Source organism: Cydia strobilella, chromosome 23, assembly GCF_947568885.1.
Source record: "Cydia strobilella chromosome 23, ilCydStro3.1, whole genome shotgun sequence".
In the NCBI taxonomy this organism is placed as follows: Eukaryota; Metazoa; Arthropoda; class Insecta; order Lepidoptera; family Tortricidae; genus Cydia; species Cydia strobilella.
In genome coordinates, this window is record NC_086063.1 from 7,607,611 (window position 1) to 7,631,024 (window position 23,414).

Consider the following 23,414-nt stretch of genomic DNA (forward strand, 5'->3'; position numbering starts at 1 on the left):
TATGTTTGAAATGAGACAGTCCCTTGACAAACTATATTACTGTAGTTGTAACAAGAGTACAGTCTGGCAAAAAAGTAGTCTGTAGTGTCGTCCCTTTCTTATGAATCTAAAAAAACAGGACGACACTACAGTGTTGCCCACTTTTTAATTTCTACTCTTTTTTGCCAAACTGTACCGTAAACGAAATAGTTTTTTTTAGCCTGGCAATACTTAGTTTGACTGCAGGAAATCAGAAAGAAAAGTGTGAACGTAAAAGAAAAGCCTACAGCATCAGCAGCACAAAATTAGCCGATGGAAACTCGGATGAAAGTCCTAGAATATCTCTGCTGATCATTAGTATTAGGTTTTATTTTTAGTCTTAACACGTAATTGCAAATATCTACAGAAATATCTAGCTTGTTTGTAAGTGTAACCCGTCGTAAAGATGGATAATGACATATTGGACTCTCTTAACGATTTGGGGTGAGTTTTAGCCCGTTTGTTATGTATTTAATTACATTCTCTCATTTATAATTGATGCAAAAGTTTTTGCACACAAGCACAAAGTGTTCTAGAATTTTTGTATCTGTAAATCGTATAGGTTATAAAACATTGATCCATTTTTGCCGATTTTCTGTGTATGTGATCTATCTTTATCGCTGAAAATAGGTTAAAATATGAATAATATTCATACCTGCACTTTCAATTTATACTTCAGTTGTTACATTTACAGTTAATTTCGTACCGTTAATTTTTGTTGTTATAATAATTATATATATATATATATATATATATATATATATATATATATATATATATATTTATTTATTTATTTATTATTAAAAAGAGAAGTACAATAATTGTTGCTACTTATCTGCCAAACTGCATATGGTGTGTTAATACAGCACTCCAATAATAACTCAAATAATTTAATTTAAACAAACTGGTAAACAAAGTTATCTCTCTCTCCCAAAAGGATTAAGGAGCAATTCCAACAGTTCCCAGTTGTACCAAACTTGTGGACAATTGTTTTCCCAATTTTGTGATACAGAAAAGATGAATAAGAAACTAAATTCTGCATATCTAATTACAAAATGCAATCATTCTTTATTGCACACATCAAACATTTCAAACAACAACAAATTTCCGGCTGTGGAATGAACTCCCTTCCGAGGGTCTATAGCATGGGTTTCTTAAACACATTCACTGCCAGGAACCCACCTGATGGGCGCTCGTGAACTTTGCTCAGATGCCGCTGGGTGGGTTGTTTTATATGCAGCTATAGACAACCGGTTTCTGGGGTAGTGTGCCGTTTTTTGTGTGGCAGTAAATGTGTTAGAAAAGGAGTGTACAGGTTTTTAAAACGTCGGCAGCACACCGCATGTAACACTTTTGGTGTTGCAGGCGTGCATAGGTTATAATGACTGCTTACCATCAGGCGGGCCGTATGCTTGTTTGCCACCTAATATAAACCTACCCCCATTGTCTATACATAACACCACCGATGTGGTATAAAAACACTTTTGCTAAAGTGCATTATATCTACTAAACATCTTCATCTTAAAAGTGTTCTTAGTGCCATTTCATATAATTTCATTGATATATGCTATTACACAAAATATACATGTCACATATCCTGTAGGGCATAGCAGAAATCTTAGCACTTGAACTTGTATCCTAATAATTGCGTTAACTTTCCAGCTACACCGGCCCACTTACCGATGAAGCTGCCTTTGCCAAAGCTCTTGACGGAGGCCCCAAGTCCTTGGAGTACACCAAACTGATCCACATCCTCGCTGAAGAACTAAAGAAGCTATGTAACCTTGAAGAGACCGTGAACATGATGAATGATCCGGATGAGTCCAGTTCTTTCCTGCTGGAGCTTAGTTCCTTTTTAAAGGAGCTAGGGTGTCCTTATAAGAATCTAGTTACAGGTATTTTTAATTGATATACATGTTGGCGGCGACCAAATCAGGCTGATTGTAACGTTCCTGTGTACAGTTTTAATGATAGTCACATTAAACTAATAGATAGGTAGGACATATTTTGTCAGATGCCCAAAGGGCAAACTGCAGAAATAGCGCGGAACAGTTCTGTGTAGATGTGCCTTGGGTGAAGCAATTACATTTACAGCCGCAATGTTTCTTAAGGAACTTATTATTATCGTTATTATTTAATAAGCAGGCAGGCATAAGACATATAGAGTTATCATGAACGAGTATTAGATGTAGTGTTATGCTTGTCTAATTTATTTTTAAACTGGTTCACATTTTGTGCTGAAACCACGTCTTCTGGAAGTTTGTTCCAAGCCCTTACTACTCGGTTGCTCAGAAAGTGTTTGTAAGACCTATGCCTTTCTAGCTTAAAGTGATGACCTCTCAGACGATTGTTGTTGTTGCGCTTGAACATCTCTTGAAAATCCTTGAGGTCATAGTGCCCACTATTTTGTAATTTGTTATAATAATGGATATTTTTGCCCTGCAAATTGGTTTCCACTCAAAAAGTTTGGGTCCGGTGTATGGAAATAGCTATTAAATTTATTTAATACTGTCCAGGTCACATGTCCTCCCGCCTGGAGACGAAGGAAGACAAGATCTTATTACTCGACTACATGATCTCAGAGCTGATGGCAGCTAGGATTGTGGGGGTAGACCGGCCTAAGGAGAAACCGGGGATGGAAATAGTCATGGTAAGTTGTCAGTTTATTTTCGAAAATACACATTAAGTACTTAATTTTCTAGACTTTCAGAATTAATCTGTATATTGACCTAATTTTTATTCATTGATGTGTCCCAGTGAGATGTCCCAGTCCTGTCTGTCTGTCTATCCATACGTCTGTCCATCTGTCACCAGGCTGTATCTCATGAACCGTGTTAGCTAGACAGTTGAAATTTTCACAGATGATGTATTTCTGTTGCCTCTATAACAACAAATACTAAAAACAGAATAAAATAAATATTTAAGTAGGGCTCCCATACAACAAACGTGATTTTTTTGCCGTTTTTTGCGTAATGGTACGGAACCCTTCGTGCGCGAGTCCGACTCGCACTTGGCCGGTTTTTTAATCATATTCCTTGCTCTTGAATTTATTTTGTGTTTTTATGCAACCAAGCCAGTTTAAATAAATTTGTAAGGGTGCCCAACGATTGTCTTGCAAATGTTTAATGTGTTTCTCTCTTTACAGCAAGAATCTCCCACCGCCAAGGACCTGAAGGAGATCCTGATAGCGCTAAAGTTCAACAAACCGCCACCCAACATTACTGCTGAGATGCTCTTCTCCAAGTTGGAGTCAAAACTCAAGGACACAATACAGAAAGAAGGTATTATTTTATTTTCACCTCAGCAGCTCGAACAAGCCTACTTTCGTCACTCCAGGGAGTGAAACAAAGTAGCTTTTTAATTTAGTGAAGGCCATGAACTGCCACTTCATACTTTTATTACATTTTTTTTTTTTTTTCTCTGTATTATTCTGTGTAATTTGAAATAAATTTTAACCTTTAATATGTTCTCACTACTGAGGTGAAAAATTATTAATTATGTGTGCAACACGAGAGCAAAGTTATTTTACATCTCGTGTTTTTGAGTCCCTCGCTATGCTCAAGATTCTAAGTTAGAATCACTCGCTTGGCTCGTGATTCAATTATAGAATCTTTCGCTTTCTCGGACTCAAAATAAACACTCGCAAGAAAAACCAACTTTCCTCTCTTGTTGCACAAATAACTATTATTAGGTATTATATGTCAAATGGATTGGGGACCTCACTTCACGTACCTTTTAATTTCTTCGAAGATGCATGTTTCCTCACGATGTTTTCTTCACCGAAAAGCACCCGACGCGGATCCCTACAAAGCAATAATGGCGAAAGTGGCTGAGAAACTTAATAAAAGTAAGATTTTATCATATTTCAGCTAAGAAAAGCTATTTTTAAATATCAAATGACATTTCGTACATAAGTTAAGCTCATTGGTACGAGCCAAGATTATGTAAGATTGCCTTATATTTTTTTCTGTTCACAGGTCAACAGCTAGTAGGCAAGCCTTTATACAACAAAGCTATGACGGAGAAAGACTGGAAGGCACTCGAGACAGCTTTCTCGGAGATGTATGACGAATACAGGCTGAGGAGGGAAACATTGATCACTAGGTTGGAGTGCACGGTGCAGAGTTTTGAGGTAAGATGTTATTACAAATATAGTTTACAATGGACAAAGAAATTTTATCACAGACAGTTTAAGAGGCCGAGTAAGACGAGGGCTCATAAAAGTCGAGGATAAAATAGCTATTTATGCTGCACTTTTCATTACGATTGCGAGTAAAATAGACAGAAATCTAAAGGCATGTAAAAAACGAGGCAAATTAGGGTTACGAGTGAGGCGAGGGCTGATAAAAGTCGAGGATTAAATGGCTATTTAAGTTGCACTTTTTTCTTCGAGTGTGAGGAAAATAGACAAAAATCATCTAGTAGGCAGGTACGCAAAATATATTGAAACCCTTTTTTCAGTGGTCCGAACGCCTCAAAACGAAGAAAGACGTCATCCAATCCGCATACCGGCCGACACGTGACCAAATGAGAATCAAACCCGACGTCAAACTCTCAGACTTCTTAGCTGCCAGGACTTCGTTGTTGCAAGTAGAAAAAACGTCAAGCGCGAGCGTCAGAAAGAACACGCAGAGCGACGTCAACAAAGTTATTATTGGACAGGTATGTTTAAAGTCTTTTCTCCCATTCATCCATCCATCATTCCATTCAATCATTCATCATTCCTTCCATCTTTCCATCATTACATCCAACTATTCCTTGATCAACGCATACATCATTCCATCTATCCATCCATCAATCAAGGCTCGGAACCGATTTTTTCTTCATACCAAAAATACCGATATTATTACGTTCTTTGGTTTATTATTTAATTTTAATTGGACAATCTAATAATACGAAGTTGTCACCTAAATTAATGATTCAGTCTTACGTAAAGAGCATAAAATAATTAAAAATATTAGGCTATTTCGTGTTAAAAAAAACCGGTTCTGAGCCCTGCTATCGATCCATCTATCCAGAATTCGAGTATTATCAGACCGTGATCTATATCCAATTTTAGATCCATCCAACCATCATTCTTTCCAGCCATCATTCCATCCATCATTCGATCAATCTATCCATCCATTCATTCTTAGGTCCATCTAGGCATCTTTTGTTCAGGGCATCATACTAATGCATTTGATACTATACCTACCCAAGTACCCATATCCGGGATGACATGAGCAAAAATCGATTTCTGGAAGAATTGTACATAAAATACTGACTCATTAATAAGGCAGATGGAATATATTTCCGAATATATGATTTTAAACTTTATCAAAAGGTGATAGGGTTCAATATTGCATAATTTCTGACACCTTTATGCCCGTTAAAGGGGATATGTTGCTTATAACAATAATAATAGGCTAGTTGGCATTTTTACGGTATCAGTCGACCAGGTTTATTTTGAGGATCAAATGTCTGTATGGGACCCATTGTATTAAAGCAATACAAAAGTTACAAATGATGGTCAAAGTCTGGCACCCGCACTTTACTGAGCAAACGCTCTAACTAAATGGCAGCACATCGTGACGTCACTGTGTCACTTTGCTTAGAAGCCGTTTCAATGTATAGAAGACAAGGAAATTGCGAGTTTGTCGGTGAAATGTTGCGTTTCGAAACTGAGGTATTGTATTTTTAGGGTTCCGTACCCAAAGGGTAAAAACGGGACCCTATTACTAAGACTTCGCTGTCTGTACGTCTGTCACCAGGCTGTATCTCATGTACCGTGATAGCTAGACAGTTGAAATTTTCACAGATGATGTATTTCTGTTGCCGCTATAACAACAAATACTAAAAATAGAATAAAATAAATAATTAAGGGGGGCTCCCATACAACAAACGTGATTTTTTGCCGTTTTTTGCGTAATGGTACGGAACCCTTCGTGCGCGAGTCCGACTCGCACTTGGCCAGTTTTTTATTATTTCGATGTATTTTTTAAGTTTCCAATTTATTGTGATAAAAAGTTAATTTTCTATCTATTTACCTAGATTTAGTTATAGAATTGAACACGTGACAAGTTCGCTTCTGTTGCAGGTGCCGGACCGCGGCGGGCGCCCTAACGAGGCGCAGCCCCCGCCGCCCGAGATGCCGTCGTGGCAGCAGCGCTCCGCCGGCGCCGGGCCGCAGGTAAACAGCAGGGATGTTGCAGGTGCCGGACCCGGCGCCCGAGATGCCGTCGTGGCAGCAGCGCTCCGCCGGCGCCGGGCCGCAGGTAAACAGCAGGGATGTTGCAGGTGCCGGACCCGGCGCCCGAGATGCCGTCGTGGCAGCAGCGCTCCGCCGGCGCCGGGCCGCAGGTAAACAGCAGGGATGTTGCAGGTGCCGGACCCGGCGCCCGAGATGCCGTCGTGGCAGCAGCGCTCCGCCGGCGCCGGGCCGCAGGTAAACAGCAGGGATGTTGCAGGTGCCGGACCCGGCGCCCGAGATGCCGTCGTGGCAGCAGCGCTCCGCCGGCGCCGGGCCGCAGGTAAACAGCAGGGATGTTGCAGGTGCCGGACCCGGCGCCCGAGATGCCGTCGTGGCAGCAGCGCTCCGCCGGCGCCGGGCCGCAGGTAAACAGCAGGGATGTTGCAGGTGCCGGACCCGGCGCCCGAGATGCCGTCGTGGCAGCAGCGCTCCGCCGGCGCCGGGCCGCAGGTAAACAGCAGGGATGTTGCAGGTGCCGGACCCGGCGCCCGAGATGCCGTCGTGGCAGCAGCGCTCCGCCGGCGCCGGGCCGCAGGTAAACAGCAGGGATGTTGCAGGTGCCGGACCCGGCGCCCGAGATGCCGTCGTGGCAGCAGCGCTCCGCCGGCGCCGGGCCGCAGGTAAACAGCAGGGATGTTGCAGGTGCCGGACCCGGCGCCCGAGATGCCGTCGTGGCAGCAGCGCTCCGCCGGCGCCGGGCCGCAGGTAAACAGCAGGGATGTTGCAGGTGCCGGACCCGGCGCCCGAGATGCCGTCGTGGCAGCAGCGCTCCGCCGGCGCCGGGCCGCAGGTAAACAGCAGGGATGTTGCAGGTGCCGGACCCGGCGCCCGAGATGCCGTCGTGGCAGCAGCGCTCCGCCGGCGCCGGGCCGCAGGTAAACAGCAGGGATGTTGCAGGTGCCGGACCCGGCGCCCGAGATGCCGTCGTGGCAGCAGCGCTCCGCCGGCGCCGGGCCGCAGGTAAACAGCAGGGATGTTGCAGGTGCCGGACCCGCCGCCCGAGATGCCGTCGTGGCAGCAGCGCTCCGCCGGCGCCGGGCCGCAGGTAAACAGCAGGGATGTTGCAGGTGCCGGACCCGGCGCCCGAGATGCCGTCGTGGCAGCAGCGCTCCGCCGGCGCCGGGCCGCAGGTAAACAGCAGGGATGTTGCAGGTGCCGGACCCGGCGCCCGAGATGCCGTCGTGGCAGCAGCGCTCCGCCGGCGCCGGGCCGCAGGTAAACAGCAGGGATGTTGCAGGTGCCGGACCCGGCGCCCGAGATGCCGTCGTGGCAGCAGCGCTCCGCCGGCGCCGGGCCGCAGGTAAACAGCAGGGATGTTGCAGGTGCCGGACCCGGCGCCCGAGATGCCGTCGTGGCAGCAGCGCTCCGCCGGCGCCGGGCCGCAGGTAAACAGCAGGGATGTTGCAGGTGCCGGACCCGGCGCCCGAGATGCCGTCGTGGCAGCAGCGCTCCGCCGGCGCCGGGCCGCAGGTAAACAGCAGGGATGTTGCAGGTGCCGGACCCGGCGCCCGAGATGCCGTCGTGGCAGCAGCGCTCCGCCGGCGCCGGGCCGCAGGTAAACAGCAGGGATGTTGCAGGTGCCGGACCCGGCGCCCGAGATGCCGTCGTGGCAGCAGCGCTCCGCCGGCGCCGGGCCGCAGGTAAACAGCAGGGATGTTGCAGGTGCCGGACCCGGCGCCCGAGATGCCGTCGTGGCAGCAGCGCTCCGCCGGCGCCGGGCCGCAGGTAAACAGCAGGGATGTTGCAGGTGCCGGACCCGGCGCCCGAGATGCCGTCGTGGCAGCAGCGCTCCGCCGGCGCCGGGCCGCAGGTAAACAGCAGGGATGTTGCAGGTGCCGGACCCGCCGCCCGAGATGCCGTCGTGGCAGCAGCGCTCCGCCGGCGCCGGGCCGCAGGTAAACAGCAGGGATGTTGCAGGTGCCGGACCCGGCGCCCGAGATGCCGTCGTGGCAGCAGCGCTCCGCCGGCGCCGGGCCGCAGGTAAACAGCAGGGATGTTGCAGGTGCCGGACCCGGCGCCCGAGATGCCGTCGTGGCAGCAGCGCTCCGCCGGCGCCGGGCCGCAGGTAAACAGCAGGGATGTTGCAGGTGCCGGACCCGCCGCCCGAGATGCCGTCGTGGCAGCAGCGCTCCGCCGGCGCCGGGCCGCAGGTAAACAGCAGGGATGTTGCAGGTGCCGGACCCGGCGCCCGAGATGCCGTCGTGGCAGCAGCGCTCCGCCGGCGCCGGGCCGCAGGTAAACAGCAGGGATGTTGCAGGTGCCGGACCCGGCGCCCGAGATGCCGTCGTGGCAGCAGCGCTCCGCCGGCGCCGGGCCGCAGGTAAACAGCAGGGATGTTGCAGGTGCCGGACCCGGCGCCCGAGATGCCGTCGTGGCAGCAGCGCTCCGCCGGCGCCGGGCCGCAGGTAAACAGCAGGGATGTTGCAGGTGCCGGACCCGGCGCCCGAGATGCCGTCGTGGCAGCAGCGCTCCGCCGGCGCCGGGCCGCAGGTAAACAGCAGGGATGTTGCAGGTGCCGGACCCGGCGCCCGAGATGCCGTCGTGGCAGCAGCGCTCCGCCGGCGCCGGGCCGCAGGTAAACAGCAGGGATGTTGCAGGTGCCGGACCCGGCGCCCGAGATGCCGTCGTGGCAGCAGCGCTCCGCCGGCGCCGGGCCGCAGGTAAACAGCAGGGATGTTGCAGGTGCCGGACTCGGCGCCCGAGATGCCGTCGTGGCAGCAGCGCTCCGCCGGCGCCGGGCCGCAGGTAAACAGCAGGGATGTTGCAGGTGCCGGACCCGGCGCCCGAGATGCCGTCGTGGCAGCAGCGCTCCGCCGGCGCCGGGCCGCAGGTAAACAGCAGGGATGTTGCAGGTGCCGGACCCGGCGCCCGAGATGCCGTCGTGGCAGCAGCGCTCCGCCGGCGCCGGGCCGCAGGTAAACAGCAGGGATGTTGCAGGTGCCGGACCCGGCGCCCGAGATGCCGTCGTGGCAGCAGCGCTCCGCCGGCGCCGGGCCGCAGGTAAACAGCAGGGATGTTGCAGGTGCCGGACCCGGCGCCCGAGATGCCGTCGTGGCAGCAGCGCTCCGCCGGCGCCGGGCCGCAGGTAAACAGCAGGGATGTTGCAGGTGCCGGACCCGGCGCCCGAGATGCCGTCGTGGCAGCAGCGCTCCGCCGGCGCCGGGCCGCAGGTAAACAGCAGGGATGTTGCAGGTGCCGGACCCGGCGCCCGAGATGCCGTCGTGGCAGCAGCGCTCCGCCGGCGCCGGGCCGCAGGTAAACAGCAGGGATGTTGCAGGTGCCGGACCCGGCGCCCGAGATGCCGTCGTGGCAGCAGCGCTCCGCCGGCGCCGGGCCGCAGGTAAACAGCAGGGATGTTGCAGGTGCCGGACCCGGCGCCCGAGATGCCGTCGTGGCAGCAGCGCTCCGCCGGCGCCGGGCCGCAGGTAAACAGCAGGGATGTTGCAGGTGCCGGACCCGGCGCCCGAGATGCCGTCGTGGCAGCAGCGCTCCGCCGGCGCCGGGCCGCAGGTAAACAGCAGGGATGTTGCAGGTGCCGGACCCGGCGCCCGAGATGCCGTCGTGGCAGCAGCGCTCCGCCGGCGCCGGGCCGCAGGTAAACAGCAGGGATGTTGCAGGTGCCGGACCCGGCGCCCGAGATGCCGTCGTGGCAGCAGCGCTCCGCCGGCGCCGGGCCGCAGGTAAACAGCAGGGATGTTGCAGGTGCCGGACCCGGCGCCCGAGATGCCGTCGTGGCAGCAGCGCTCCGCCGGCGCCGGGCCGCAGGTAAACAGCAGGGATGTTGCAGGTGCCGGACCCGGCGCCCGAGATGCCGTCGTGGCAGCAGCGCTCCGCCGGCGCCGGGCCGCAGGTAAACAGCAGGGATGTTGCAGGTGCCGGACCCGGCGCCCGAGATGCCGTCGTGGCAGCAGCGCTCCGCCGGCGCCGGGCCGCAGGTAAACAGCAGGGATGTTGCAGGTGCCGGACCCGGCGCCCGAGATGCCGTCGTGGCAGCAGCGCTCCGCCGGCGCCGGGCCGCAGGTAAACAGCAGGGATGTTGCAGGTGCCGGACCCGGCGCCCGAGATGCCGTCGTGGCAGCAGCGCTCCGCCGGCGCCGGGCCGCAGGTAAACAGCAGGGATGTTGCAGGTGCCGGACCCGGCGCCCGAGATGCCGTCGTGGCAGCAGCGCTCCGCCGGCGCCGGGCCGCAGGTAAACAGCAGGGATGTTGCAGGTGCCGGACCCGGCGCCCGAGATGCCGTCGTGGCAGCAGCGCTCCGCCGGCGCCGGGCCGCAGGTAAACAGCAGGGATGTTGCAGGTGCCGGACCCGGCGCCCGAGATGCCGTCGTGGCAGCAGCGCTCCGCCGGCGCCGGGCCGCAGGTAAACAGCAGGGATGTTGCAGGTGCCGGACCCGGCGCCCGAGATGCCGTCGTGGCAGCAGCGCTCCGCCGGCGCCGGGCCGCAGGTAAACAGCAGGGATGTTGCAGGTGCCGGACCCGGCGCCCGAGATGCCGTCGTGGCAGCAGCGCTCCGCCGGCGCCGGGCCGCAGGTAAACAGCAGGGATGTTGCAGGTGCCGGACCCGGCGCCCGAGATGCCGTCGTGGCAGCAGCGCTCCGCCGGCGCCGGGCCGCAGGTAAACAGCAGGGATGTTGCAGGTGCCGGACCCGGCGCCCGAGATGCCGTCGTGGCAGCAGCGCTCCGCCGGCGCCGGGCCGCAGGTAAACAGCAGGGATGTTGCAGGTGCCGGACCCGGCGCCCGAGATGCCGTCGTGGCAGCAGCGCTCCGCCGGCGCCGGGCCGCAGGTAAACAGCAGGGATGTTGCAGGTGCCGGACCCGGCGCCCGAGATGCCGTCGTGGCAGCAGCGCTCCGCCGGCGCCGGGCCGCAGGTAAACAGCAGGGATGTTGCAGGTGCCGGACCCGGCGCCCGAGATGCCGTCGTGGCAGCAGCGCTCCGCCGGCGCCGGGCCGCAGGTAAACAGCAGGGATGTTGCAGGTGCCGGACCCGGCGCCCGAGATGCCGTCGTGGCAGCAGCGCTCCGCCGGCGCCGGGCCGCAGGTAAACAGCAGGGATGTTGCAGGTGCCGGACCCGGCGCCCGAGATGCCGTCGTGGCAGCAGCGCTCCGCCGGCGCCGGGCCGCAGGTAAACAGCAGGGATGTTGCAGGTGCCGGACCCGGCGCCCGAGATGCCGTCGTGGCAGCAGCGCTCCGCCGGCGCCGGGCCGCAGGTAAACAGCAGGGATGTTGCAGGTGCCGGACCCGGCGCCCGAGATGCCGTCGTGGCAGCAGCGCTCCGCCGGCGCCGGGCCGCAGGTAAACAGCAGGGATGTTGCAGGTGCCGGACCCGGCGCCCGAGATGCCGTCGTGGCAGCAGCGCTCCGCCGGCGCCGGGCCGCAGGTAAACAGCAGGGATGTTGCAGGTGCCGGACCCGGCGCCCGAGATGCCGTCGTGGCAGCAGCGCTCCGCCGGCGCCGGGCCGCAGGTAAACAGCAGGGATGTTGCAGGTGCCGGACCCGGCGCCCGAGATGCCGTCGTGGCAGCAGCGCTCCGCCGGCGCCGGGCCGCAGGTAAACAGCAGGGATGTTGCAGGTGCCGGACCCGGCGCCCGAGATGCCGTCGTGGCAGCAGCGCTCCGCCGGCGCCGGGCCGCAGGTAAACAGCAGGGATGTTGCAGGTGCCGGACCCGGCGCCCGAGATGCCGTCGTGGCAGCAGCGCTCCGCCGGCGCCGGGCCGCAGGTAAACAGCAGGGATGTTGCAGGTGCCGGACCCGGCGCCCGAGATGCCGTCGTGGCAGCAGCGCTCCGCCGGCGCCGGGCCGCAGGTAAACAGCAGGGATGTTGCAGGTGCCGGACCCGGCGCCCGAGATGCCGTCGTGGCAGCAGCGCTCCGCCGGCGCCGGGCCGCAGGTAAACAGCAGGGATGTTGCAGGTGCCGGACCCGGCGCCCGAGATGCCGTCGTGGCAGCAGCGCTCCGCCGGCGCCGGGCCGCAGGTAAACAGCAGGGATGTTGCAGGTGCCGGACCCGCCGCCCGAGATGCCGTCGTGGCAGCAGCGCTCCGCCGGCGCCGGGCCGCAGGTAAACAGCAGGGATGTTGCAGGTGCCGGACCCGGCGCCCGAGATGCCGTCGTGGCAGCAGCGCTCCGCCGGCGCCGGGCCGCAGGTAAACACCAGGGATGTTGCAGGTGCCGGACCCGGCGCCCGAGATGCCGTCGTGGCAGCAGCGCTCCGCCGGCGCCGGGCCGCAGGTAAACAGCAGGGATGTTGCAGGTGCCGGACCCGGCGCCCGAGATGCCGTCGTGGCAGCAGCGCTCCGCCGGCGCCGGGCCGCAGGTAAACAGCAGGGATGTTGCGGATGCCGATTTTTTGACATCCGCGCACGCGGATGCGGATGCGGATTTTTGAAGGCTCACATCCGCGGATGCGGATGCGGATGTTGAGATTAGGCACTTAAAAACGTCAAATATTACACTTGACTAATTTTTATTTAAAAAAAAACGAGACAGTCTTTGAACAAGAATATAGGTGCCCCACAATCGCATTACTACACTAAAGTCCAAATAAATCAAACTTTTCATTTCTTTTCGCTGTCCGTCATAGGCTAAAGTGCCCGATCGACGAATCAGAAAAACGAAACGAGATTCCTACTGGCTCATTAGCCAGTAGGACGTCTTAGCGGCGGCGTAAGTGCTAGGTAATTTCGTCATTACGAAATTACCTAGCACTTACGCCGCCGCTAAGACGTTCCTGTACCTACCTGTTTCACATCCGCATCCGCATTAAGCTCCGCATCGATTTTATGCGGATGCGGATGTTGAAAATAATGCGGATGTTCCGCGGTTGCGGATGCGGATGCGAATATTCGCAACATCCCTGGTAAACACAGTGCCTTACAACAGTACGACGTCGCAAAGAAAGTTTGTTACAAGAATTATTCTATCACGTCCAACTAACATGCATAGTAGATGACCCATTATGGTACAGCCCTAAACAGGTACCTGTCCGATCCCAAGGGCCTAAATATGTGACGTAAATAAAATTTCCAGATCTCCCGCGACCTTGAAAACCTTATATGGCCTTGGGAGACAACGACAAAAATAGTTTTCGAGTTGTGGGATCGGACAAATTAAAATGCATATTTGCGGTTCCCTGAGCTAGAAGGCGAAAAATCTCCTTATATGATCATGTTTTTCTAAGAGGCGTTGGTATTCGTAGGCATGGAAAAAATATATCTAGTTCTTGACTATATTATCTTTAATATCATAGTTTTCGATACACGAATTATGACACTTCGCTCGATACAATTAATTCCACAAGTAGTAACCTCTAACTCGGACTTTTAATCAAACTTTACTCGGTTATTTATAATGTGATACTCTCTCTTTCTCTCTTTCTCTCTTTAGCCTTTTTCTACCCTTTGGGTGTAGGCCTCCTTCATTTTGCGCCATTCGTCGCGGTTCTGTGCGACTTGGAGCCACTGTTTCCCCACAGTCTTCTTAATGTCGTCGTCCCAGCGCATCTGGGGTCTATTTTGAGGACGCTCTTCACCCCATGGATACTATACTAATACTAATATTAATGTGATACTATAAATAAAAAAAGAAGAAAAAACTATCATAATTTAAATAGTAATTTCATAGCTTTCGAATTTCGATATTGTAAGTACCAGGGCCTCATGAGTTACGAGAAGGTGTCGTTGACCCGCGTGGCGCGCGGGCCGCGGATACTGTTCAAAACAAAAGAAGGTCGCTTTACAGGGCTCCGTGTCGCCGAAATTTTTTTTAGCTTGTAATATTTTTATTATTGTATGTATGTTAGTTTGTAAGGTATGTATCTATGGGCCTTAGGTGCCTAATAATAAACATAGAGTAACTTATACTAGAGCGGTACTGTCATAGTAAATTTTGTAACCCCAGTAAATTCACTGCCATCTGTCGACACACTTTAAAACTAAAAATGAAGATTTATAAAAATACGATAGAATGTGTTTAAATATAGATAAATGTTTTTTTTTTTATTTGCATTAATTATTTTTATGATTATGACCCATGTTCTTTCACTGATATGCGTTAAAATTGTTAAATAACAAACGAAACCGTCAACGCCATCTATTCGACTGTAGGCCAAAACTAGTAGCGCCCTCTCAACGAGAATCAAATTTTCTTGATTTTCGAGGCACGTTTTTTCCTTAGACTGTATCTATCTATTACGGAGTTATATCTATCTTTGTAATAAATGTTATTTAATTTATACCATCTTCACTCATCGCACCGGATACATGGTATTTCCGGATCTAATTCGAAGTAAGTCATGTCAACATTTCATTGCAAGTTTGAGAAACAGTTGTTTTACCCATTTATTTGTTTATCAGGGTGGTGGCGGCCGCGGCGGCGGTATGGGGGGCGGGCGCGGGGGCGTGGGCGGGCGCGGGGGCGGGGGCGTGGGCGGGCGTGGGGGCGGGGGCATGGGCGGGGGCGGACGCGGGGGCGGGGGCGGGGGCCGCGTGCAGGGCGGGTACAACCAGGGGCAGGGCGATCAACGGTAAGATTAATAAATGAATTTATATCTTTTGTACTTATTTATTTTAATCCCAATATTTTAAGGGTTAATAATAGGGGGTGTTACTGCAATGTTCTGCCACCAGAGTGCAGTACTAGACGCTTCAGTAAACCATAGAGTAACTTATACATGCTGTACCTTTTACAGGTTTTTGACAAGTTTTCAGAGATAATAAAATATGACATTGATGCATCAAGGCGGTTTGCTTACAGAGGACCTACCGGGAAACGCGAATCCGAAATTTCGCTATCTGACTATATCGCTCGAATATGCAAGAGTGACAGAGATGTTAGATACCGAAATTTCGATTTTCTTGTTTCGCAATAGACCCTCAAGAGTGTGGTAGTGGCGCCCCCTACGCAGAGTTTCGCATAATATTCCCTATTAAAAGAAGGAGGCAGGTCAGTCTACCTCAAATATATGTTTAAATTTTTCGCCTTATTACAAAGGCGTAATATACACGAGTGTAAACATATTTTTGGCGTAGACTATACTAATAAGCGCTGGTAGCCTAACGGTAAGAGCGTGCGACTTGCAATCCGAAGGTCGCGGGTTCAAACCCTGGCTCGTACCAATGAGTTTTTCGGAACTTATGTACGAAATATCATTTGATATTTACCAGTCGCTTTTCGGTGAAGGAAAACATCGTGAGGAAACCGGATTAATCCCAATAAGGCCTAGTTTCCCCTCTTGGTCGGAAGGTCAGATGGCAGTCGCTTTCTTAAAAACTAGTGCCTACGCCAATTCTTGGGATTAGTTGCCAAGCGGACCCCAGGCTCCCCCGAGCCGTGGCAAAATGCCGGGACAACGCGCGGAAGTTGGCGTAGACTATACTAAAATGGTTTACTGATAAACAATGATTCATATGCATCAACAAACAAGGCATATGAATCATTGTGTATTGTGTTTATCAATAAATACTTTATTGATAAGAACCAATATAACATCAAAAGCGTTTTTTATACCGACAAAATACTTGCTGTATCTATAATGTATCCTGTTCGATTTTATTGTTTTACAATCTGTGGAACGTAAAGATTGGCCGGTACATAATATTGTTGCCATAAACATAACGTTTTTTTAAAGAAACGCTCAATTGCGTCAAAAAATACAATTTAAATTACGTACTTGTATGAAATATATAAAATCAGGTATATTTTATGTAGTAGCCATAATTTTTTATACGACCTTTTTGAAGATTTTTAAAGTTTAATAAGAATATACTAAGCACTACAATACTCATACTTATTCATAAGTTAAAGGGGCTCACTGACTATCAGTCCGCCGGACGTTATCGGCCTGTCAGTTAGTGAAGTGGACAAAATTCTCATGACATTTAGGTTCTTCTATACCCATAGTATTCATATTCATATTCATCCTGGCAGAATCTGTCCACAAATCTCATTGAAATTAGTTCTCAGGTATTGGGCCTTAAACCCTATAAACAGGAGGACTGGTTCGATGAGAATGACGAGACGTTCACTGAGGCCTTTAACAAACACAGAGAGCTTCTCAAAAGGCAAAGTTTTGGTACCGGACAAATAGGAGTGTCGGATAGCATTAAAGAGAGCAGCGCTAGAATTCGAAAACTTACCAGGGATGCCAAAGATAAATGGTGGCAAGAAAAGTCTCAGCATCTGCAATGGCTGACGGATACCAACCAGTTGGGAGCTTTTTATGACGAAGTACGAAAGCTGATACGACCAGCAAGCCACTGCTCTGTTCCCATAAAGTCGATTGATGGCGTTTCACTCACCGACAAGGCGGGCATAATGAATCGTTGGGTACAGCATTATAGTCACTTACTTAACGTTGATCGACAAGCAGATCTTGAATTTATTAACTCACTACCGCAGTCGCCGCTACAAACAGAGCTTGCCGATTCGCCGACGCTCGAGGAGACTAAAGTAGCTATAAAGCAATTGAAAAACAAAAGGGCAGTGGGTGTTGATAATATCTGCGGAGAGTTGCTTAAGTACGGAGGTGACAATCTGCATAGCACCTTATGGAAATACTTTGTGCGTATGTGGGATGAGGAGCATGTACCAGAAAGTTTTAAAATCTCTCGAATCTGTTCCCTGTACAAAAGCAAAGGAGACCGTTCCGACTGTAACTCCTATAGGGGCATATCGTTACTTTCAACCCCGGGAAAAGTGTTCGCGAGAATACTCCTCAATCGCCTATTGCCGTTGTCGGAAACTATACTTCCCGAAACCCAATTTGGGTTCAGACCGGATAGGGGGATGTCCCCCTAAGCCATCTTCTCAGTTCGCCAACTGCTTGAGAAAAGCAGAGAGCAACACCAACCTATGTTCCTGTGTTTCGTAGATCTTGAGAAAGCCTTCGACAGTGTCCCCCGCGAAGCACTCTGGACAATTTTGATGAAGCTTGGCTGCCCTGACAAGTTTGTGAAACTGCTGCGACTCCTACATGATGAAATGAAGTGCTGCATTGCAATCAACGGTGACCAGTCTGAGCTTTTCTCCGTTTCATGCGGAGTCAAGCAGGGGTGCGTTCTTGCACCGACTCTATTTGCACTTTATTTCGCATTTGTTGTTCGGGAGTCTACGAAAACTTGTCAGAAGCATGTACCAGAAAGTTTTAAAATCTCTCGAATCTGTTCCCTGTACAAAAGCAAAGGAGACCGTTCCGACTGTAACTCCTATAGGGGCATATCGTTACTTTCAACCCCGGGAAAAGTGTTCGCGAGAATACTCCTCAATCGCCTATTGCCGTTGTCGGAAACTATACTTCCCGAAACCCAATTTGGGTTCAGACCGGATAGGGGGATGTCCCCCTAAGCCATCTTCTCAGTTCGCCAACTGCTTGAGAAAAGCAGAGAGCAACACCAACCTATGTTCCTGTGTTTCGTAGATCTTGAGAAAGCCTTCGACAGTGTCCCCCGCGAAGCACTCTGGACAATTTTGATGAAGCTTGGCTGCCCTGACAAGTTTGTGAAACTGCTGCGACTCCTACATGATGAAATGAAGTGCTGCATTGCAATCAACGGTGACCAGTCTGAGCTTTTCTCCGTTTCATGCGGAGTCAAGCAGGGGTGCGTTCTTGCACCGACTCTATTTGCACTTTATTTCGCATTTGTTGTTCGGGAGTCTACGAAAACTTGTCAGAAGGCATAGGCATTCGGTTCCGCATGGATGGAGGACTTTTCAACATTTCAAGATTTAGGTCCCGTACCAAAGTATCCCATGCTGTCATGACAGAAATTATGTACGCGGATGATCTGTGCTTTGTTTCGAATTCTGCGGAAGGTCTGCAAAGGTTAATGTCAAGTCTTCATGATGCTTGCACTACATTTGGCCTTAAAATAAATGCCAAAAAGACGGAAGTCATGACTAACGTCCCTGATAACGCGCCAAATGCGAGTGTATGTATCAGTGACGAGATGTTGAAGCAGGTGGAGAGGTTCAGGTATCTTGGTAGCACGATAACAGCAAAGTACGACCTGGATGCTGAAATAAATGCAAGAATTGGTGCTGCAGCTATGGCGTTCGGGAAACTCCGGCCAAAGGTATTTCGCTCTCATGACCTGAAGCTCTCCACTAAAATTAGTGTTTACATGACAGCAGTGCTGCCGAATCTGCTGTACTCGTCTGAGACATGGGTCCTTTACCGTAAGCATATACGTACACTCGACAGATTCCACCTTAAATGTCTCCGAGACATCATGAACATCAAATGGATGGACCTGGTCAGAAATACAAACGTCCTGAGGCGCGCAAATGTCGGAGGCATTGAGGTGTATCTGATGAGGCGGCAGCTGTGGTGGTGTGGGCACGTGTCTCGGATGTCAGAAGACAGAGTGGCGAAGCGCATCTTCTTTTCAGAACTCCAGAATGGTAAGCGTAAAAGTGGTGGCCAGCACTTGCGATACAAGGATGTTCTGAAAAGACATATGAAGAGATGCAAACTACAACCCTCGGTCTGGGAGCGGAAGGCAGCGCAGCGGCCCGAGTGGCGGCGCCTCATTCACGATCGAGTCACTGATTTCGAGACTGAACGCTGCAGTGAGCTCGACAGGAAACGAGATGAGCTTAAGGCTCGGCCGCCAACCTCGATTTGCTACAACTATGTAGGTGGTGCGCTGACGTGCCCAAAATGTGCTCGAGTATTTAGCAAGAAGATAGGGTACGTGAGCCACCTAAGGGCGCACCAGAGAGCGGATCAGCTACACGCTAATAACGCGAATTAAAAATTGCCTACTCCAGAGCACACAGTCGCTGTGGCCGAAATCGGTCAAGAGAGCATCATCATTCATATTCATATATTTATTGATAAAGCTAATTACACGTCCAGAATACATAAAATAAAATTACAAAAGTAAACATCGTTTAAACTTAAAAACAAATCAAATCAAATAGTACCTATACAACTTGTTTATTAAATGTTTATTTATTTACTCCCTATAATTATATGTCCTTATTTTTTGTGGTTTGAAAACTTATATTATTTTCAGACCTCAAACGAGCCCAGCACCCTTCAATCAGAACCCAAGCCGCAACTACCAAACCTACGAGGTCCCTCCAGGCGGTTATAACAACAATCAAAACTACCAGACCAACCAGTATCAGGTATAGTATATTATTTTTCATTTCTCATGCTCTGAAAGAGGGTCATTGTTGTTCTAAAAGGTGTGCAGAAAATGATACGTGTCTGCACTAGAGCATTTTACGTTCCAAGTACGATTTTTTCTATTTTTTCACAATAAGCAATTGAAATTTTGGGTTTAAATGAATTAGTTATAAAATTTCCATTCTGATATAAATATCCATATTCCATAAATAACGATACTTTTGCCTAAATTGTTATTTGAAAGTACCCTCAAGAAATACTATAAAAATGTATACTTAGTCATGTTTTTAAAATAACACATGCATTTTACTTACCTCGTATTCGAAATGAAAAGTAGAGTGTTTAACTCGGGTGAAAGGCATCATTTCAGCCTCGGGCTATTGGCGCTCTCACTGCGTTCGAGCAACTAAAATACCTCGGCAGAAATGAGTGCCTTTCATCCCTTGGTTAACAATCTACTATTTCATTTCCCATGCTCTGAAAGAGGGTCATTGTTGTTCTAAAAGGTGTGCAGAAAATGATACGTGTCTGCACTAGAGCATTTTACGTTCGAAGTACGATCTTTTATTTTTTTTTACGATAAGAAATTGAAATTTGAGTTTAAATGGATTTGTTTTACAATTTAAATTTAAACATTTGACTCTCTATTCCATAAATAACGATACTTTTGCCTGAATTGTTAATTGAAAGTACCTACCCACAGGAAATATTATAAAAATGTATACTTAGTCATGTTTAAACATGCATTTTACTTTCCTCGTATTCGAAATGAAAAGTAGAGTGTTTAACTCGGGTGAAAGGCATCATTTCTGCCTCGGACTATTGGCACTCTCACTGCGTTCGAGCGCCAAACTACCTCGACAGAGATGGGTGCCTTTCATACCCGGTTATTTCCTGGCCTTTATAGTAATGTATTATGTTTTCAGAGCAACCAGGGTTACCAAGGAAACCATCAAGCCGGCTACGATAACCAGAGCAGGGGATATGACAACCAGAGGGGTTATGATAGCCGAGGTGGTGCCGGTGGCGGTGGTTATCAGAGCCAGGGCGGATACCAGAATCAAGGTATGGTATTATATTTCAAATTTGCACTGGATTATATATAAGTTTTATAACGATTTAATATTAAGCTTAGAATAAATTTAAATGTGGAAAAATTACTGCCTTGAGCGAGACTTGAACTCACGGCCTCTGGATCGATACTCCAGCGCTCTGCCAACTGAGCCATCAAGACCTCATCCATAGTCAGCAAATCTTCCCACTATAGGGGTCTAGGGTTTTAATATTGCTTTTAAGATTTGTAGTTATAGAGTTGTTAAAATACAGTGGATTCCTTCCCACGTAGGGTTAGTAGGAAACGAGGCAGTAGATAAGCTTGCTAAAACCGCTGTAATGGATGGCTCTGTACTCGATTCTATACCATATTCAAGTGAAGTAATTCCCAGAATTAAAAAAAGATGTTTACAGAAATGGGAATACCATTTTGGAGAACAAGCTTTATCAAGGGGTGTTGGAATCTGGTACAGAACAATTCAAGATAGACCCTTGTGGATACCCTGGTTTGATTCTGCCAACCTCTCTAGAAAAGTGTTAGTCTCAGCTTTCCGAGTCCGGTCCGGACACATCCCTACAAACAAATTTCTGTGCATGATGGGTGTTAAATCGTCACCACTGTGTGCAAACTGTCAGAAGACTGATGACTTGTCTCACGTGTTGTTGGAATGCGTCCGGAATTCGGACTTGAGAAAAAGAATTTTTGGTAGTCTGGGCGCCATGCACAATGGACAGATCAATTGTTGGTTGGCAGAGCCTATATAGGACAAAGCAATCAGTGTTTACCACTTTATTGACCTCTCCCTTGAGTAGGGAACTATGATAGCACCCATGAGGCTGACATGTTCACCTAGTGTCCAAAGCCTCCATAAAAACCAGATAAAAAAAAAAAAAAGATTTGTAGTTTTTCAGGTCTTACACTACATGTCCCAATCCTGAGATAATTTTATCCAGAAGTGACTTACAATCTTCCGAATGTTGCCTACCCAGTAGCTTTGCTCGGAAAATATATAAAAACTCAAAAATGCGCGTTTTCCCAGAGATAAGACCTAGCTAGATTTTTCGCCCCCCAAAATCCCCATAAAGCAAATTGCATCGAAATTATTAGAGCCGTTTCCGAGATCCCCAAAATATATAAATATATATTTTAGCTTACCGTGCGACTAATTCGATCTGTGTAAGATTGTCCCATAGTATAAAACAAAGTCGCTTCCTGCTGTCTGTCTGTCCCTATGTATGCTTAGATCTTTAAAACTACGCAACGGATTTTGATGCGGTTTCTTTTAATAGATCGAGTGATTCAAGAGAAAAGTTTATATGTATAATACATCACCATGGCACCCGTGCGAAGCCGGGGCGGGTCGCTAGTTTATCTATAAATGAAAAATTTAATCCACAGGTGGTGGTGGCGGCTACAAAACCTACCAAACCCAATCGTACCAGAACCAGGGGTACCAGGGGAGGGGGTACCAGAACGAACATGACGACCGCACCGAGAGGAGAGGGGGAGGAGGGGGAGGTGGAGGGAGGGGAGGCTACGGGGGGAGGGGACGACGTTAGAGTTAACTGTAAGGTGTTTGATAGCAACCGTTACCTTACTGTTTTTTTTAAGTTGTATAAGAACTTTTCAGATTATGCAAAATTGAACCGTATCACTATGAAATAATGTTCGAAATCAAGTGGGAAATATATTCCCTCTGCCTTATGGCGTTATTCATAAACGCGTTACATACCTGAATTAGCTATGAATCGTTTGTCTTTATCTATCATTTTGACTTATGTATTTGTAAGAAAGGGATAAAACATAATTTAACTAAATCAGGCCCTTAAAGTTTTATGAATAAGGGGGTTAAAATTCACTACTTTGCTGTTTTGGTGTTCGGTGGTTTTGAACTGCATGCAAAATTTTAAAAATCCTATTAGAATCGATTTGATATTACTTGCTTATTGAAAACATACAAAGTCTAAATTATTTTTTGCTGCTATTAAGCTTAGAATAAATTTAAAAGTGGAAAAATTACTGCCTTGGGTGAGACTTGAACTCACGGCCTCTGGATACAAAGTCTAAGTAGAAATCGTGCCCTAGGTTTGTCAGCAGAAATACAGGGTGCTTTTGTTATCACTGACCAAACTGAGGGGTAAATATGTAGTCATAAAATATATAATCTACTTTGCTATCAAATGCCTTTATAACCTAATTATACTAATTTAAAACCTTCATCATTATTAAATCAATAATATAAATCTCAAAATTGTTTAGTCATTATTAAGCTAGAATTTATCGAAAGCGCAATTTAGAAAAATTTTTAGCCACATAAAATATACCAAAATAGCAAAGAATATATGAAATTTGTATGGAAACTAGCCATTATGACTATTATGAGTTTACAATTTGCCTTAAATCAGCAATAAATGATTACAATAGAAATATACATATATATATATACACATAATATATGTATAATTATGTACAACTCAATAGAACATACTTTGTTGTATGTATTGTTTTTTTTTATATATAAAATAAAAGACTGCAAACTGTGTTCGTATTTTATTTCAACCGTCTATAATACACACGGTAGTGTGCCCGGCCAAGTTTGAAGTTAAATAAATGAATTGAAGAAAGTAGATTTTTTCAGTCATTAGGCCCTCTACACACCTTACTGATACCAGAGGTGCGAAACTCCTTGCTTCGTGCAAACTGCTCCGTTCGGCTCAGCATTGCTCCGAGCAATTATTAGGATTGACACAACTTGACGTCCCTTTGCATGCACGACCACAGATAAGATAATGACTTGAATTTTGACAACCCTAAAGGGATAGTGCCAAATAAAGACAAAAATACAGATGTAAAGGGATAGGGATAGTGGTATATTAGAAAGGGACAGCATGATTCGACCCTGAACCGCTGTCAAACTTCGGTTTTGTAGGAAGTTTCCTTTCTGTACGGTAGTACTATTATTTATTCTGTGTTGATATATAC

General features: G+C 49.1%; 1 protein-coding gene across 1 annotated transcript; it reads left to right on the plus strand.

Annotated features, from left to right (window-relative positions):
- Positions 1-227: 227 nt before the first annotated feature.
- LOC134751911 (protein FAM98A-like) lies at positions 228-22,972 on the plus strand. The gene is made up of 11 exons (XM_063687464.1): positions 228-462; positions 1,681-1,913; positions 2,535-2,668; positions 3,164-3,299; positions 3,996-4,150; positions 4,480-4,680; positions 6,095-6,187; positions 14,601-14,770; positions 19,263-19,377; positions 20,305-20,443; positions 21,831-22,972. The coding sequence occupies exons 1-11, from the start codon at positions 425-427 to the stop codon at positions 21,989-21,991; spliced, it is 1,575 nt and encodes a 524-aa protein (XP_063543534.1). The 5' UTR covers positions 228-424; the 3' UTR covers positions 21,992-22,972.
- The last annotated feature ends 442 nt before the right edge of the window (positions 22,973-23,414 follow it).